Source organism: Pelmatolapia mariae, linkage group LG18 (genome assembly GCF_036321145.2).
Source record: "Pelmatolapia mariae isolate MD_Pm_ZW linkage group LG18, Pm_UMD_F_2, whole genome shotgun sequence".
NCBI classification, from domain to species: domain Eukaryota; kingdom Metazoa; phylum Chordata; class Actinopteri; order Cichliformes; family Cichlidae; genus Pelmatolapia; species Pelmatolapia mariae.
Genome location: NC_086243.1, coordinates 14,715,001 through 14,733,479, shown reverse-complemented (window position 1 = coordinate 14,733,479; position 18,479 = coordinate 14,715,001). Strand labels below are relative to the sequence as shown.

At 40.2% G+C, this 18,479-nt stretch overlaps 1 protein-coding gene across 1 annotated transcript in view; it reads left to right on the top strand.

Moving 5' to 3' along the window:
* The window catches only part of ece2a (endothelin converting enzyme 2a), a 98,776-nt gene that overhangs the window by 37,128 nt on the left and 43,169 nt on the right, over positions 1-18,479 (top strand). Inside the window, exon 3 of the mRNA XM_063462765.1 lies at positions 8,299-8,582. Coding sequence (XP_063318835.1) covers positions 8,299-8,582 — 284 coding nt within the window. The remainder of the gene's footprint in view (positions 1-8,298; positions 8,583-18,479) is intronic.

Below are 18,479 nucleotides of genomic sequence, written 5' to 3'. Positions count from 1 at the left end.
TGCACCCATGCACACACGTGCGCTCACACTCCATCAAACAGTCACACTATCACGGGCACACACTTAATTATTCAGTCGCTAATTATCTTGTATGCCCGGTTACATAACTGAAGTTGCTTTTGTGAGTGGAGCGAAGAAGACACTTGTGAGGAGAACTTGCCGGAAGAGCCGAGCTTTTGAGAGAATTTTATCTGGCTGCTGATGCAACTTTTCTGAAGCATCTGAAACTGCTTGGAAAAAAAAGTAATTTCAGTGAAGAATATCTAAATCTGGGGTTGCTGCAGAGATGGTGTCAGAGAGGCCAAATGCAACACACACACGCTGAACCACACAACTGTTTTCAGATTTCCACCCGATGACTTATTTGTCTGTGTGATTGTAAGAACACTGGGTTTGTACTTAGTTTGACATACTGAGACGAGCCTGGTTAGTTCACCCAGTTGTTGTCTTCTCTCCTTTGCTCACCCTCCCTCCTTCATCTCACACTTTCTTTAACATCTTGCTTTATCCATTTTCTCAACTCCCTCTTCTTCCCTTTTCCTGCCACGTGTCTGTTCTGTTGCTCTTTCCTGTTTTCCTTTTTATTGTGACCTGTTTTTCAGACGTCTCTTTTATCGCTGCCTATCCTTTAATTTTATTACTCCACATGTCCCCAGTGTCCTCATCTATTGTTGGCTGAAATTCTGTCCACCTTTATTTCACCTGTTTCCGCTGTTAATCTTCTCCAGTCTCATACTGTCTCGAATTGCAGCTGAACAAGCTTTAACAATCTGATGCTGTTGGCATTTGTCCTCTTACCTGTCAGTAAAATATAAATGGACCGGTGCTCAGTGAGGCCGCTTTTGTGCTCTAACTGAGCACTCAAAGCACATTTTAACTGCAGAGCACATTCACACATTCACACATACAGCACTTTATTCTATGCCTTTAAGCGCTTTCCAACTATCACACACACACACACACACACACACACACACACACACACACACACACACACACACACACACACACACACCGAAACTCAAACTGATAGATAGAGCTGGGGAAATTTGTGTTTCAGCATCTTGCCCATGGAATCAAGCCACCAACCTTCTTGGTTAGTAGATGGACCACTTTACAGCCACATCACCTATTGTTTTGTGGGTTACATTTTCGTGCCTTGATTTTGACATTTGGACCGGTACCATCTTGGTGTTTTGAAGCCCGAAGTGATCGTATATAAATAAGAAGGTAGAGTACTAAGTTATCAGCTAGCTAGACTGGTAAGGAAGGTGCATATAAGAACTGTAGTCCTGTACAGATATTATGAAAGAAGAAATTGGCTAAAGAGACCATAACTGTGTTTTTACCAGCCACTTAAAATGATCATTTCTTCTGTAAAAATAGATATATTAATTCAGTTCAGTTCAATTCAGTATTATTTATACAGCACCAAATCACAGTAACACCTGCACTTTATATTGTAAGGTTAAAGAACCTACAATAATACAATAATTACATAATTACACATGAGCTTTGTCATTATTTGGGACTGACATCAATGAAGCCAGATTAAAGTAGTCATCCAAGGATATGCAGTTTTTGTTACGTGGTCTACATCTATGCCTGTGATGATCTCAGTACTCCTCTACCACAGGAGAAACTGTCAGTGTAGCTTTTCGTCTGATTGACCCAGGCCAAGCAAACACTAGAGGTAGAGATAAACTGGAAAGACTTTATATAAATGTAAAAAAATGCCATTTTATCCACATTAGTACAAGACAACCTTTTCTCATGTTAAGACCACTACAGGGTCTTCTCTCCAAAGCAATAGAGAGTAGGGTTGGGTGATATGTAAACATTTTCCAACTGACAATCGTCATACCAATAATCAACGATGGGCGACTTTTTGATAGGCGGAGCAATGTAATCATGCACATACTAGTTTGCACGTTTACAACACAGAAGAAGTCCGAACATGAACGAACTACTTTCCCCCCCCCAAAATTAGGGCTGTCAGCGTTAAAGCTTAACACGGTCATCACGATTAATGCGATTAAAATTTTTACCACGCTCAACACATCTGGAGCGCAGAATGAACAAACTTTGTACAAACTGCGCGAAATGCGTTGACCGAGACATTTCAGGGATTTTGACTCAGTCTGCGCTTCAGATGGGTTAATTGTTAATCGCATTAGTCGTGATGACGGCGCGTTAACGCTGACAGCGCTAAAAAAAATATAAAGTCACCAATTTGGGATTTCTTTGGCTTTAAACCAGATCAAAGAGATAAACCAAAGGATGTAACCGAAGTGGTGTGGCGCTTGTGCAGACGTATAGTGCGAGCAAAGTACTCAAACACGACTAACTTGCATGAGCACGTACGTGTCCACCATCTGGCTGAATATGCTAGGCTATCACCAGCTTGTGTAGCTCCATCAACAAGCATCTGAGGAGGGTGCCTTTGCTCGCAGATGAAAGAGGGTGCTGTTAAAACAGCGCTATTATTATTATTATTGTTATTGTTATTATTTTCTGTTGCCAGCTTCTATTAGCACCATCGTTATTAGCAATCTTACTCATGGGCAAATAAATAAATAAATCGCCCTTGCAAAAACGATCGCCAATGGGCTCAGCCTATCGTCGATAGTCGATATATTCGTCCAATTGCCCAACCCTAATAGAGAGCCTTTAGGGTAGTTTCACAAAAACATTTAGGTGCTGTATAAATCTGTCACGTGGCAGGGAAAGCCCTGATCTATTCGAGATTTGATGAAAGAGGTGTTTTTACCTCGAGAGGATGCAGAGATTTGACCACAGATCTCACTACTTACCCACAAATAATACCAGTCACTCCCAGGGTTGTGGTTAGCACAGAAGATAACTGAAATACAACCCAAGTCTTTCTGGACACCACCTTTCTCTGGACTCCTCTGTCAGAAACTGTAGATTTAAGGGAGCCCCCACACTGGATCTTTGCACCAAGCACACTACAGTACACATTTTGAAGGACTTGTAGACATTCTATTTTTAAAAGCTGTTGAAGCTGTCTTAATGGCACTAAAAAATCTTTGGTCTTGTGTCATCTGCAGCTACCTAAAAAGTCTATAAAAACTACAGAAATAAAAGATTAATCTCACCACATATTTGTGTTTGAGTTTGTGTAAAAATGCTTGTCATATTGGCCTAAGCAGTCATGCATTAATGAAGAGATAAGAGTAGGTGCTAACTTGGGCTATAGGGAAGTTAACAAGAGATAATTGGTTAAAACAAGGTCCCATGTGACTGTCCAAGTTTATTAGTGTTTCAGTGCACACACAAACCCACACACACGTGACCCGATGCGACCCCTCAGTGAAAGTTAATCACCAATTATGCGCACAATTGTTAAATTTACAGTTGACTACCTAAGAGAAAGTTCTCTGCTTCCATTTCTCTATTTTCATTAAACTAGGCTAACGTATAACATGTTGCTTTTGAGTTGCAGCTGAGCTTTGTGAAGTCTCACCGTGGTTTCAGTTTACCTCAGGCTAGCCCACAGCCTGGGCGTGCGGGGGCGGCGAAGCTCGGTGTTGTTGCTCGAGTGCATGCGAACATCACCTTCCATCAGCATTGGCCACGGTCGCCATCCTTAATGTGTCCAAACCAATCTGGGATATGAATGAATAGTATGCATGCCTCTGACATCATGGAGTTTCCACTGCTGTGCTCGGCTCACCTCAGAGATAGCAGCTTTGATATTTCACACCGCTGGCTCGCTTGCAGGGGTTCCCCACCCACCACCCCTCCTTACCATAGATGGACTCTGGAGAGATGCTGTTTTTGTGGATGGCAGTAATCTTAAAGCTCAAAGGTCAAATATCCAACTTGTTTTGAGTAAGGGGCAAAGCAGTGGCCTGTAAACAAGTTACATATACATATATATTACATATATATATTTTAAAAGAGACATATATTTTTGTTTTAAAACAGGCTTTAAATTAGAGCCTGAATCCATGTTGTTGCAGCATTTACATTGGAAAAAAATTCTTTTGAGACTTTGTAATCAACAAGGTTTAGATTTACCAGTGCACGTTCTGCTGTAACGGCATTATGTGCAGGTTTGCGAAAAATTAGGTGCACACCTGTGTAGAAACCTGTGGAAAATAACAGAACTGTTGCCAGGTGTTAATCATGCTTGTAGTCTGGTTCAGTAATGTTATTCCTGGCACTTTTTTCATGTTTGGAAAGCCAACAAGCAGAAGAATTCAGTGTTATTCCAGTGGATTACCTCTGAGGTTTCCTTTCCTGTGGTGTATCTCCACAGCTGTCCAAGTCACATGTTATGTTGTTTCTTGAATATCAAAGGCTTTGTGAAGTCAAACAGGTGACCTGATACCATTGTTGTCTGATAGAAGGAACCACCTCCATGTTTGGGCAACATTTCTCTCAGCGCTAGCAGCTCGTTTACTTCCTGTCTTATTTAAAAAAAAACACAAACTTGTTTGTGTTGGATTACAGTTTATAAATGGATGCAGAAAAGCAAACAGTGAATGCACTTGAAGTAACAAACTGTTTATATATGTCGCAAACAGATGACTGTTGTACGCCACTGTTTGTTTTTGTATTTTGGATGGAATGGCATGAAACATTTTAAGTGCGGGAGGACTCAGATTTTCCATCACACACATGCACACACAGGACGAGGTGATATGACACCTCTAACTTTAGTCTCCCAGCCCGCCACTCTGAATAATCCAGTTAGGATGTACTCTCTGGCTATCAGGAGGTTTTAGCTGCCTCGCTTCCTGCCAGAGGAAAAACAGACTTCAGGCTCCAGACTGACCTAAACTGGCCTGATGTCCTAAATAAACCTTTGTCACATAAACACACATAGTACATGCACTCGCTAACCCCACCAACATCCTAAACTACTATTTGTTAACATTTTCAGGCTTGCCACCCACATCAAGAGAGCCATCATACTTTTTTTTTTTAATTAATGATTCTGCAGTAAGAAGGATTTGAGATAATGTTTTGTGAAATAAAGTTCTGCAATGTGTTCTTTTAATATTCGCATTTATTAATATGAGAACCAACAGCCTGAGCTCTTAGCCTGAACTCTAGTTTAAGCCCGTAACTTTAAATGGTTTATTTACAGCCTCCCTACACACGGAATATAATATAGTGGCAGTAATCCTGTCAGATTTCTCTTCTTTGGCTGTGTGTTTGCAGGCAGATCGAAGAGTCTGTGTGTTTGTGTAAAGGTCGGAGGTTGCGGGGGGTACCGGCTGATGTCACGGACCCAAAAAGAAAGTAGTGTCCTTGATGACAGCCTGGTAACTATAAATGTCGTGACAACCCCTAGGAATGAGCCGTCATGTGACACCCCATCTTTGGAGCCAAGTGCATGGAAAAAGAAAACATGCACACGAGCGCGCACGCACACACAGCTTTGCCTTTGGGGAGACCCCTTTGGAAACAATGTCTGGCTTGCTTGAGGATTTGAGAGGGTGAGCAGAAGTGATTTGATCTACTCAGTAAAACACCAAATGCGGGCATCAAGTGAGGCTTTGTTTTTACTGCATAGTTATTGTGAAATTAGCCATAATGTTTCCCAAATGTTGAAGCCACTTTTGTTTGTGCCTTCTCCGGCTGTTTTTTTATCAGGTTGCTTTTCTGTAGTCTGTTTTCCAAAGTTGTTGCCTGTTGCTCTTGGCAGAGGCAAAGTGAGATTAAACTTATCTAAAATAACCTGTTGAGGCTGCGTAATTCAACTCTGGCACCTCCTCTCATATTCCAGTCATCCATAAAGAAAGTGTTCAACTATTTGACTCTGACCAGCAGCGTTGACATATTTTCCTCCCTTGTCCTGAAGCCAACTTCTCGGGGAGAGCCATCAGGGACTACATAGTTCCAGCCCTCTGATATCTGGAACACACACTCTTTGGCAGTAGTTTCCAATCAGGGGTGCAAGTACGTCAGGGCTACTAAGACAGTAGTCAGGCAGCAAGAATAGCTCAACTGGTAGAATTAATTTATTATTAGTACTGAGAAAACTGACTAAAACAGAACAAGCCTTGCAAGAACAAACTTCTGGACTTTCACTGGGCCATTATATTGACAACACTGATTATTTTCTTTTTTTTGCCATTCTGTTGTAGATTTGCTCCTGTGCTTGGAATCATTGTCCTGTTGCATGACCCAGTTTTGACCGAGCTGACCGAGCTGTCAGACAGATGGCGTCACATTAGACTCTAGAATACTTTGGTATACAGAGGACTTTATGGGCAACAACTCAATGATTTCAAGGTGCAGTGGCTGCAAATTATCACCCCTCCACCACTTGGTTTTAGGCATTTGTGCTGAAATGCTTGTGCTCCACTTTGGTCCGAAGGTCATTGTTCCAGAAGTCTTGTGATCCAACTTTGTAAACCTGTCTTGTTCTTTTTAGACAGAAGAGGCTTTCTACCCGGGACCCTTCCAAACAAGCATATTTGTTCAGTCTTTTTCTAATTGTGCTGTTACAAACGTTAACATGCTAACTGAGAGCTGCACGGAGTGAGATGTAGCTTTTCTTTTCTCAGTTTCTCTGAACATTTCACGATCTGACCTTGGGACGAATTTGGTGGGACGTCCTCTCCTGGGAACACTCGCAGCTGTCTTGAATGTTTCCCACTTGAGAATAGTGTTTCTCACTTTATGACCCTTCCCATATTGATGGGCAGCAACAGTTGCTACTCCAAGTTTATTGCTGACGTCTTTCATCCTTGGCATTGTGTTAACACTTACCTGAGTGCAGCCGGTGCTTTCACAGGCTGATGGACAATTAACCAAGTACCCACGTAATTCCTGCGGAAGCAGTAATGATGTAGTTATTTTTTCACCCATTGCTTCGGCATTAAACAAATAATGCCACGATGTAATATGTCATGTGATTTTGTTGCTGAAATTTTATTTACCTAATTTTAGGGCCTACTTATGTCCTGATATTCAAAACCTAAATTGAAAGAGCATGGACTTTATTACTAAGCAGCAGGACAAGTCTTCTGGTAAAACTTTTAACTAATCACAACTGAATCATAGTAAGCTGAAAGTTGTCCAAACCCAAACATTTGATCATTTTTTAGTCCATCTTACAGCGCTGAGGGGGACATGAGATGAAAAAGTTTGGGTACTGCTGATTTATATGAGTTTAGCACTTTATTTGGTGCAGGAATTTTCTTTCATTCCTGGGATTTAATGTAATTCAGTATAATATTCTTGCTATTTCAATTCTGACTTTATTGCCTTTTGTTTCACATCTTCTGCCTTCAGGTTGTCTGTGGCTGTCAGCGTGTGAAAATGAATTCCAGCTAAAAAATATACAACATCTGCACATGTACTGCACACATACACACCGAAATAAATGGCAAATGTGTTTTTAGTGTGAGGCTGCAGACACTTGCACACACACTCAGACACACATGGGGTTTTTTCAGGCTGGTAATTAGTAGAAGCAGTAAGGTGATAACAAGCGCCAGCCACACATTTGCAACCGAGGTGTCGATGCCAACATGCTGCCGGATATCACAGCCCCGCACTTTATCACACTTTCCTCCCTCCCCAGACGGATAACTCTTAAATACAGATGCGTGCTCACGCGTGCTTTAAAAAGTGCAAGAAAATATGATCATGCTTCACGCAACACACATCTTCAGCTTTACAGCAAACAGAACATGTGCATCAACATGGTGTATGTCCCCCACAAGTCCTCCTCCTACTCTTTTCTTTCCCTCCTTTCCTATCATCTCCACCCACTCCTCCTCCTCCAACTGCATGATTTGAGTCATATGATTCAAAAAGGTGAGAATCTACATTCAGCAGATTATTTTCATCTTGTTACCCTTATAATTCTTTTGTCCTCTTTATTTGGATGCTCGGGTTTCGTGCACGTGGTGCTTGGTGACAAAGTTGAAACCTTGTAGCTGGCGATGATCTCGTGAGTCTGACATCACTTCAGCATAACCTGCACCCTCTGAACGGACCTTTACATGACCGCCCTGAAGTGTGAGGTTTCATACTAAACAACAGTTTGATCAAACAGAGGCTTTGTGTGTGTCTCTTGTGCGGTGCCTTGGAAGGCTTTATGTAATTACATTATGCTATAGTGATCATGTGATTGTACAACTGCAACTTGAAAAATATATGGGTCATTTGAAACATCGGATTCAGATTTATCCTGTTATGTTTCCTTCTCCCGCGTGCCATCATCTCTCCCCTCTTGACCTTTCATCTCTTGTATGTGTCTTGCACTTTTCACCTGGCACTGGCTCACTTTGTTTTATTTCTCTTCCACAGGTTGCGGAAACAGTAGTATGAGCGGTGACATGTACAGCGCTGGCTATCATACTATCGCCAACATAGATTATTCATCTGTGTGCATCAGGACAATGAGCGCCAGGTACAGTCACTGCCCAGGTATGACATGGCATCAGATGGACGTGCGTCAGCTCTCCTTCCCGGATTCCTCCTTTGATGTCATACTAGAGAAGGCCACCCTGGATGCCATCATGGTGAATGAGAAAACGCCTTGGGAGGTTTCACCTCAAACTGCTTGTTCCATCCACCAAGCACTCACAGAGGTATTTTTGAAAAACTTTTCCTTCCAGAGGTTTGATATTTTGTGGGTTGAGGTTCTCTTGTTACGTCGGATTACTCACCAAAAATGTTTCTGCTTTCTGTTTGTGGGAACCTGAGAGTTTTTGTGAAAGCACACTTGTTTTTCCCACCTGGTGCCTACTGAGAACTCACTACCACTCACCACTGCAGCACTAGTTCATGGTTTATGGTACAGTCCAACCATCATGTGGTAATTTGCTTTCAGTTACAGCAGGTTTTTTTCAAACTTTAGAAAACATGATAACAGGAACAAAGCAAAGATCTGTAAATGAAAACCATCAACATACTCAGATTTTTCAGATCATTTACAGATTTATTTACAGTTGTAAACAATAACCCATCAGCAGTAAAAGGCTGATGGGTTGTTGTTGTCACCCTGTTGGGTGGGTGGGCGGCGTAGACACCCCAAGTTTTTGAATATGACAACAAAGTAGGCGAAGTAGGATTTTCAAATTCATCCCATTGAATCTCGGTGACCTCAACCTCAAGGTAAAAGGTCAAGCTTTCTGAACACAATAGCATGAGAACAAGGCAATGTATGATTTCCAAATTCATTACATGATTGCAGCTACTAGTAGGCTGAGGGGCAGCACTGCTGATAGTATTGTTTTTGGATAGCTCTGGCTCCAGAGGTGGAGCAGGTCATCGACTAATTGAAAAGTTGGATATTTTCGTTCCTTCACTGCTCCATTCTGCATGCCAAAGTATCCTTGGGCCAGATACTGAACCCCGAGTTGCTCCTGATATATTCACTAGAGTGTGAATGTGTGTGATAGAAAGCACCTAAATGCAGAAAACAATAAAATTACGACAAAGTTTTATATAAGAACCAGTTCATTTACCATTATTCCACAAGTTTCTTATTAACAAACCAAATTAGAGTACTAAGGAAGAATTAGATTAGCAGATCTAACAATCTAACCACGAAAGGTGAACATTTTAACAAACCTTTTAAAATTCTTTTATTTTTTCCATTATGAGGAATCATTGTTTCTGTGTGGCTCTGTAGTGTAGTCGGTTACACATTTGCTTGGTAAGCAAAAGGTCACTGGTGCAATTCAAACCAGAGACGCAAATACCTTTTGGGGTTAAGTCAGGAAGGGCGTCCTGGTTTAAAACTGCCAAATCAGACACATGGAGCTACCCACAGTGGTAATCAATTGTGACAAGGAAGCAGCATTCATTCGAAATATCGTGGTTTCAGAAAAACCATCAATTTGAAACAATGTATGTTTTCTGTAAGTTAATTAAGGTCAAAATATTATCATTAGTAGTATTAATGTTGATATTTGTAGCTGATGCATGGCAAAGTTAAAAAATCAAATGTAAATATGTCTAAACTGTATATTTGTCCGTTTTTACAGAGCTGTCCTTTGCCTGTTTTGCAGGCCACTAGTGTCGCTACACACCTATGATGATTTGAGAGCTGTTTTACGGCGAGCAGCACTACGGTTTATTTGTAAATGACTTTCTAACAGTGAAATTAGTGGCACTTTACATTTCCACTCCACAGCCCATCAGCGTAGTGGCAAGAAGCTGAGTGCCCTTCAGCTGCTCGCCTCAGCACTAACTGCCACTGTGTCAATGTGACAATGACAATGTTTTGGCCATTTGCTGTGCTTGACCTTCGCATATTAAGACAAGAGAGCTCCACTATTAACTGAAGTAGGAAACTTGTGATTTCTGAATGGGGAAGAATTACTCATGATGTACTTACTGAGCATTTGAAGAACGGCTAAGTAAGGTATAATTCAAAATTTAGGTTAAAATTACAGGTGTATAGAGTCTTACGTCTAACACACAGCCTATAATTACAGTAAATGTTACAGTGGAAAAGGTCACAGAGTGTGACTCATTTTAATGGAAGCAGCTTGAGAGCACTAAGTAAAAGTGATGTTAATGCAGATTTAAAACATTTGCATTTTCTTGTGCAATACTTTAAAATGACACACAAATCAACAGCTTTTCAGGTGACTACTACCATTAATATTTGCAGTTAATATCAGCGTCATATGTAGGCTGCTGATTTGAATTAAGCAACAATAAACGATAACTATTTTCACCGACATTAAAGTCATGTAGATTTACGTTTTGTAAACTATGATTATTTTATTTATTTTTATTTTATTGGACATAATCAAATATCTAATATTAAATGTAAAATCAGGAGTGACTCAGAATGAACTATATTACTGTCTGTAGGTTTGAATAGTGAAAGACCAAGTGAGACAACATGGACGCAGGTGGCCTCATCACACAGCCACAACCCTTCATGCTCGCTGTTATACCTCCTGAACGATAGGTGCCGCTGCTCAGACAATACCTCCACGTTGCACTGGTACAAAAGGTGAAAGCGTCGTTTTTCTGACATATCATTAAAATAGCTGTAAAAACCAACACAGTTGAACAATCATGTCTTCCACTCTGTTCCAACGGTGCGACACACCAGGTTTACAGAACTCGAGAGGTGCACAACATCCGATAATGGCGGCTTGTAAAAGCGGCTGTGATGTCAATTTTATGTCAGCTTTGTCGTACAGTGCTGTTTGCCTCAGTGATGCTCTACTGTAAAACAATTCTAACTCCAAAAGTAGCTAAACATTCGAGAGCTTTGCCATGTTGTGTTATGTGATTACTTGCAGCCCGAGTTACAATATGTGCTTAAATGAATTCATTTGAACTTGAAGTTTTTCTCCTAATCATCCATCCTAATAGTTACAGCAACAAGTGAGTGAAGTGCTTTAAATGATACACCAAGAAAAAAATATTATTAGATTAGAAGTATTTAAATGTCAGTTTTCTCAAGTTATCCCAATTTTTAATGCTTAAAGCTTAACCGAGGACAACCCTGACTTGTGAAGTAAACAACGATATAGACAGTGCTGTCTGTGGGCCCAGTTTGTAGGGACGGTGTCTTGGGTGTTTTCCTCTAACAGAAGGAAGTATTAAAGAAGGATCAGTGAGTGTGATTGGTGGACAGATGGGAGGATTTGAATTCCCTTCTAGAGGAGTGAAGCTGAACTCATGAAGACGCCTGTTTAAAAGCCATTTCAATAAGAAGCTCAAGTTCCCAAGCACCCTTTCCACTTTAATTTTTCTCACCTGCCTCATGCTCGTGGCTATCCCTCTGCTTCATGTTGGTTTACATGTATCTTTATGAACTTCTCTGTGATCACAAGTACACGGCAGCGTTTTTGTCTTCAGCACTAGTGTATGTTTGCTGTCTCACTCTGGCTTTTATGGGCACAGCCAGTCACGATTCTTGTTTATGTGTGAGCGTGTGTTTAGCAGGAATGTGGGTGGTGGCTTCAGAGCCTACTTTCAATTCTTACAGAAAGCATTTTCACAAAGTGGAAAAAGGGGACAGATGGAGGGAGACGCGAGCGAGAAAGAAAGGTGAGAAAGAAAAGAAGGAAGGTGAGAAAATAGCGAGCATAGGAGAGAGTGATGAAAATGAAGGAGATCCCTGAAGAAACTTTTGTTGAAATCACAGAAGAAAAGAAGAATTGGTGGTGGGGAGGGTGGGGGGAGTGGATGACAGCAGAGGAGAAAGGAATTGAGAGAGGGAGAAAAAGAGAAGGAGTGGGAGACAGAAACCAAGACTGACAGAAAGCTAATGAGCAGTGCGCCAGTGTGAGACGGATGAGAAGAAGGTAGCAAAGGAGAGGGAGAAACTGAGGGGAGGGGAGGAAGAACAGTGCAGAACACTTTAATCTAAAGCCTGCTTTGAAAGAGATTCCCAAAGATTAATCGTGTTGAGTTAAAAAATAAAGAAATATACCAGAGAAAATTGGCGAATCATGTCACTTCACACCAGCGGATTGTTATTTCTCATTAGTATGAGAACAGATCGTATAAACACAAGGTTGAGTGTACAAAAGTTGAGGCAAAGTGCATATTTTGTTAATTATTTCAATAGTTTCTGTGTAACATCCAGAAAACTGGTCATGGACAGCCATCAGCCTCGTTGTGTGTGTGCTTGCACTTTGCGTGAGAGCTAGCCAAACATTGATAAGCCAGACACAAGACTGTGCGACACGGAGTTATTAAATTCAGTTTTATTTACATTTTATTTACGAAATCACAGCAAAAGTTGCCTCAATGTGCTTTATATTGTAATTTAAAGACCCTACAGTAATACAAATAAAAATGGGAAAAGCCCAACTATCATATGACCTCCTTCGAGCAAGAGCTTTGGCGACAGTGGGAAGGAAAAACTCCTTTTTAACAGGAAGAAAACTCAAGGAGAAGGAGGCTCAGGGAGGGGTGGCCATCTGCCGTGACCAGTTGGGGGTGAGAGGAGTACTGTGAGTGCACCGGCTAAAGTTTGGCGCTGTTAGCTCACTGGCCAGGTTAGATAAATTTTTAGCTACTCATCGTAGTAAATAGCTGGTTAGCCCAAATCTGCTTCTTACTCAGTGTTGACACTGAGAAAGAGTCCTGTTTAAAGCATGTGCAGGACTTTATATTTTTAGTAATTAATGCACTCAATTTCTAAGCAGTGCTATTTAGTTCTGCTTAGAGGTCCATTACACTCGCTGTATTGGTTGTTTCATGCAAACAGTGGCATCTCAACAGCTCTGTACTGTTCACACCAGGGCTGAGTTCTCACTATTCTCCTAAACAAAAGATGTCGCCACTTAGATAAAACTTCCACATCACCAGAAGCAAAACAATCATATATTTCTTTCAAAGTTTTTTCCAGAAAGCCTCATCTTTTCAGTCTATATGATCTCTGAATCTCTGAACTTCTCTGCAGTTATCATTAAAATAGCAGTAAAAACTGACATGATCGTACGCTCATGTAATTGACTTGGCTGTGGGGGCAGCAGCAGCAACAGCACCCTGTGTGGCGTTATAAGCCAAAAACAACATGAAAGCGTACTGTAGCTTGCACCAGGGGATTTGATGTCGGTTTTGAAGTGCACTGTGAGTATAGTGGGCCCATTGTTGTTGGCATTAAAGGAAAACAAAGAAGAGGTTTAGCTGCAAGTGCATGTTGGTGAGCATGAAGATCACATCCTTTGGATTTTCATGGAAAATCTGTCCCAAATAGTTTTTATATTTTGTTTTTGTTTTTTAAGTCAGTGCATATCCTGTTAGAAGATTAGTGGAGGTTACATTAAAATGGTTTCATAAAGCTTTGTGCAACAAAAAGAATCCCTGAAGGTCAAAAAATACCTGAAAGACTTGCAGAGAGATTAAATACATTAATATTCTTTAATTGAATGTCCTGTTACATTTTACATTTTATTGTTAAAATATAAAACTCTTCTACTGGTAATGTACATGTAGAATTTGACTCTTTTACCAAAATCAGAGATCAACTCTTCACGTTAGAAATTGGCCATCCATCCATTAATGTTCCTAACGACTCATCCAGCCAGAGTAACGGGTTATAGACAGTTTATCTTAGCTGACATTAGGCAAGAGGCAGGATCTGCACTTATAGGCTGCACGTGTGTCATGAGGCTAAGGTGGGGACTCCGTCAACCTTTCATGGTCACATAAGTACCTAAGGTCAAGTTAATCTCACACACTTGTCTGTGGACTGTGGGAGGAAACCCCAACGAAAAGGTCCAAGCTAAGAACTGTATTGCTAACCACTGTATCACCATGCTGCCCATTTGGGATTGTCAGCTGATCATAATTAAAGATAATCTTGGAGTTTAACACTGTTTGAGATACCTCAGGTAAAGGGAACATTAAAAGCCAAGGTTTAGTTTGGATGTTAAAAAAAATAACCCATCAAAAATAACTGCCCATTATCTAAAAGCCGTAACAAAAAACACCCTACATTACTGCAAATGACATGCAAAAATATTTAGTTGACATGAGAATCACTCTTTCTCTGTGCAGCTGAATAGTCAAAGGTGACAGAAGAAACACTGCATGTCAAAAGAAATGAATTTAAAATGCATATTAGTATATTAATAAACAATTTTGTCAAATCAAAGCTGAAACCTGCCCTTTTCATGCAATATTAATTATTTTATGTGAAACTGAAAATAACGATGTATAAGAAGCCTTAAGCCTTGGAGAAATCTGTGAAATCAGTTCCACCAGAAATCCCAGTCAACAACACTTTCCCACACAGTTATCCGATGTAGGACACACGTACTGTATATAAAGTCATGACACAATACACGTAATAACAATAGAGTTTTATTTTTATTGCCATCATGGTGACACACAAACACAGTAGAAGCTGCAGTTCAATGAAGTGTGAAATTTATTTCACAAGCTGACACGCTCTGTGAATCACTCTAGCTGTTGCTATGGAGACTCTTTCATTAGATATAATCTCAGACTAACACTTTTAATTGCTAACCTTTAGTCCTGTTTAAAGAGGTAAAGACTAGTCCTTGGTTTCAATCAGTGAGGCAAGTTTACTTTAAGACATCTATTTTGTAGCTGTCTTAAATGCAGCTTGTTTGCTCAAGGGCACTGAAGCGGAGATTATGCAATGTCCAGAAGTTTACTCAAGTGCAGCTGAAAATTTGGTAATTCATGAGTTTGTTAATTCTGCACAGAATTGCACACAATAGTGCAAGAGATTTAACCAAAGTGTTTTAACTTGTGGTTGATTTCAGATTACAGGTTTAACCAGTCATCTTAAGTATGGATAAGTTTGTATTTGATGTCTAATTATATACGTTCAAAATGAATAATTTACACTTAATGGTATCATAAGTAATTTTTTAGGTAATTTAATGGAAAAAGAAGGTTGTCCTCATAAGTATACATTGATTAATGTGTAAAAATTGATGTATTTTCATAAACGTAAGAATATGCAGGAGCGGGCACCGGTTTGTGGAAGGCGCCATGTTCACTCGCCATCTTTAAAGTGGCCAACATGGACGTTGCTGTTCCGCCACAAACTTTAAAATTTTGGCTTTATTCTCAAAATGAACAATAATATATTTTTATTCTTAATGCTGCCCTAATACAACTTCATAGTGAGTACTTTATACTTTTATTTTTAAAAATTTACAACATTTGCACAATAAAAACGAATGCTAAATGTTTCAAATGGATACATTTTGGACAACTATTCTAACGATTCTACACGTTTCCATGTATACTGTGCATGTGTTGCATGCTCAGTCTGCCTGGTATTGAAGCTGTCACAGATGTAAGTTAACAGTTATAACAAAAATGTGTCCTTCAAAGACTAGTGTGGGTCCTCGCTTATGACAGTAAGTGATATGGAAAATTCCAGTCATTTCAGAAATGTAGTGTCCAGTATGGTGGTTTACTGTGTTATAATTACCTAGACCGCAACACAAGTCTTAACTGAGCGTTTCTTGTTGGCTCTTTCTGGCCTCGGCATCTTCACAGTCTTTTTCTTCCATCAGTCAAAGAAGTGTGAGTGATATGGTCAGAGCTTTTTCATTGTTATGCTGCATTATGCGGCGCGTAGGTGTATGGCAAGAGTTAATGACAACTTTATTCAGCTCATCTCACACAGTCGGATGTGGTGTATCTCACAATCTGTAGACCCAATTGTTTTAGTATGCAATTAATAATTTTATAAATACGTGTAGCACTTCTCATCTGCATTTTTTTCAGCTTGTTTCTAATCCTTCTTAGTCCTTCTACAAGTCTCTCTCTTAAACTGACAGGAGACGCCTCCTTTTCTTCTTGGTAATCTTACATAATCTAGTAGATTCCTGCATTTTTCATTGCACCCAGCCAGTGTGACAGCACTGACGGTTCCCACTGTACACTGGAAAGGAGAGTTCTAAGAAACATGAACCTACATGGGAAACAACAAAATGACCTGTTAAATTTGTAGTAATCAAATTACAGTAACTAAGCAAACAATTGCCATTAGCCTCATTACATAAATTGATTTACAGGAAATGTTTGATGATAAGATTATCTTAAAAAAAAAAAAAATCAAACATCTGCAATGCTACCCACATCTGATTTTTGCTGCGCTACAAACTTCATAAAGTAAGTTTAAAAAGAACAAAGAACAAAAATTAATAATTACAATATCCAGTAATATTCAGTTAAAAGGAAATAATGCACAGAGAGTGAGCTGCCTTGGTGGAGGTTTGTGATGTCAGAGTGCTTTTTGTTAGGTCAGTGTATAGGACTGTAGCAAGTTCATTTTTATTACATGATATTTAGTGTAAACTTTACTTAGGTGCCTCCCGAAAGTAGTTAAGTAACCTAATGTGTAATTTACAAAACAAAGTAGTAAGTCATGCAAATTTGCTTTTTTTTAGAATACGTGTATACTAGGGGTGCAACGATACTCGTATCGATATTGAACCGTTCGATACAGTGCTTTCGGTTCGGTACGCATGTGTATCGAACAATACAACATTTTTAATTTATTTTATCAACTTTTCTTCTGACGATGCTGTCTGTGTTGAGAGCTCAGTGGATCTGCGTTCAACTACTCCGCCTAGGCTGCACTGTCGAGCGCAGATCCACTGAGCGCAGCGCAAGCTAGCAAGACAGAAGCTAAGCTCATTGCAGCATGGCAAATTGAACCTCCCCCACCCTCATTCAGATCTGGCCTTTGGAACTATTTTGGTCTTCATGTGAAGTATGACCCTGAAGGTAAGCGCGTCATGGACAAAAGTAAAACAGTATGTCGGATGTGCCACGCAATGCTCAATTACATGGGTGGGAACTACTGCGTTAGCGCAGTTTGCTCGTTAACGTGTTGACGCTGTCCAGCCCCACGCACGGGGCGATCCGCGGTAGCTCGTTAACGGAGATTTGCCGTGTTGTGGCGTTAACGTCATTTCAGATTAACGCTGACAGCACTAGTGGGAACACAATGAATATGACTGCACATTTACTCCGACATCATCCTAGTGCAAAGACAAGTGGAAGCAGACAAAAACAACAAGCACGCATGCTACAAACTTTACCCGAGTCATTTAGACAGCCGTTAGCACATGATTCTCCTTATGGGGACCTGATATGTTTAATATGCTGCTGAGAATATAGCCCAGAAGAAGCTATAGTATAGGTTTTATTTTGGAAAGAGCCATTTCTCTGTAATAAACTCTCTTTTCCAAAGATGAGGGATTTCTCCATCAGATATTTATTTTTTTATTACTTTGTCATTTCAGCAACATTAAATTTAAAAACTTTACTTTTCAGTTAAAATATATATTTATAATTTTAATAAATGACAAATTAAAAAAGCATGAACATTTTTTTGTATCGAAAAAATATCGAACCGTGACACCAAAGTATTGAACCGAACCGAACCGTGAATTTTGTGTATCGTTGCACCCCTAGCGTATACTTATCCTCATGGACTGTATGTATGGTAGAGCTACCATTGGTTTTGTGATTAAACCAATGGTAGCTCGAGGATTAGTACTGTGCCCATCTCAATCCTTTGTTCCAGATTAAAGTGACAACATTTAGATGAAAATTTGGAGTGCTAAGCTATCAAGCACGCTTGCTTAGCAAGTCACATAGAGTGTAGAAAGCTTGTTAAAATTAACTTTAAAATCTTCTTTGGCTGCTCCTTTTAGGGGTCGCCACAGCTAATCACACTAGTCCTCTGTGTTTCTTCCGTCACTAAATCCATGAACCTCTGAGGTCTTCCTGTTTTCCTCCTGTTTGGTAGCTCCATCGTCAACATCCTGAGTCAACTGTCCCTGCTCCTCCCATGTCCAAACTCAACCTTCCTTTCTAACCACTCAACCTGAGCTGTCCCTCATTTCTAATCTTGTCCATTCTTGTCACCCTCAGTAAAAATCTTAGCGTCTTCAGCTCTGTCCCCTCCAGCTCAGCCTCCCGTCTTTGTGTCAGTGCTGCCGTCTCCAAACCATACATCATAGCAGGTCTCGCTACCATCTTGTAAACCTTTCCTTTCAATG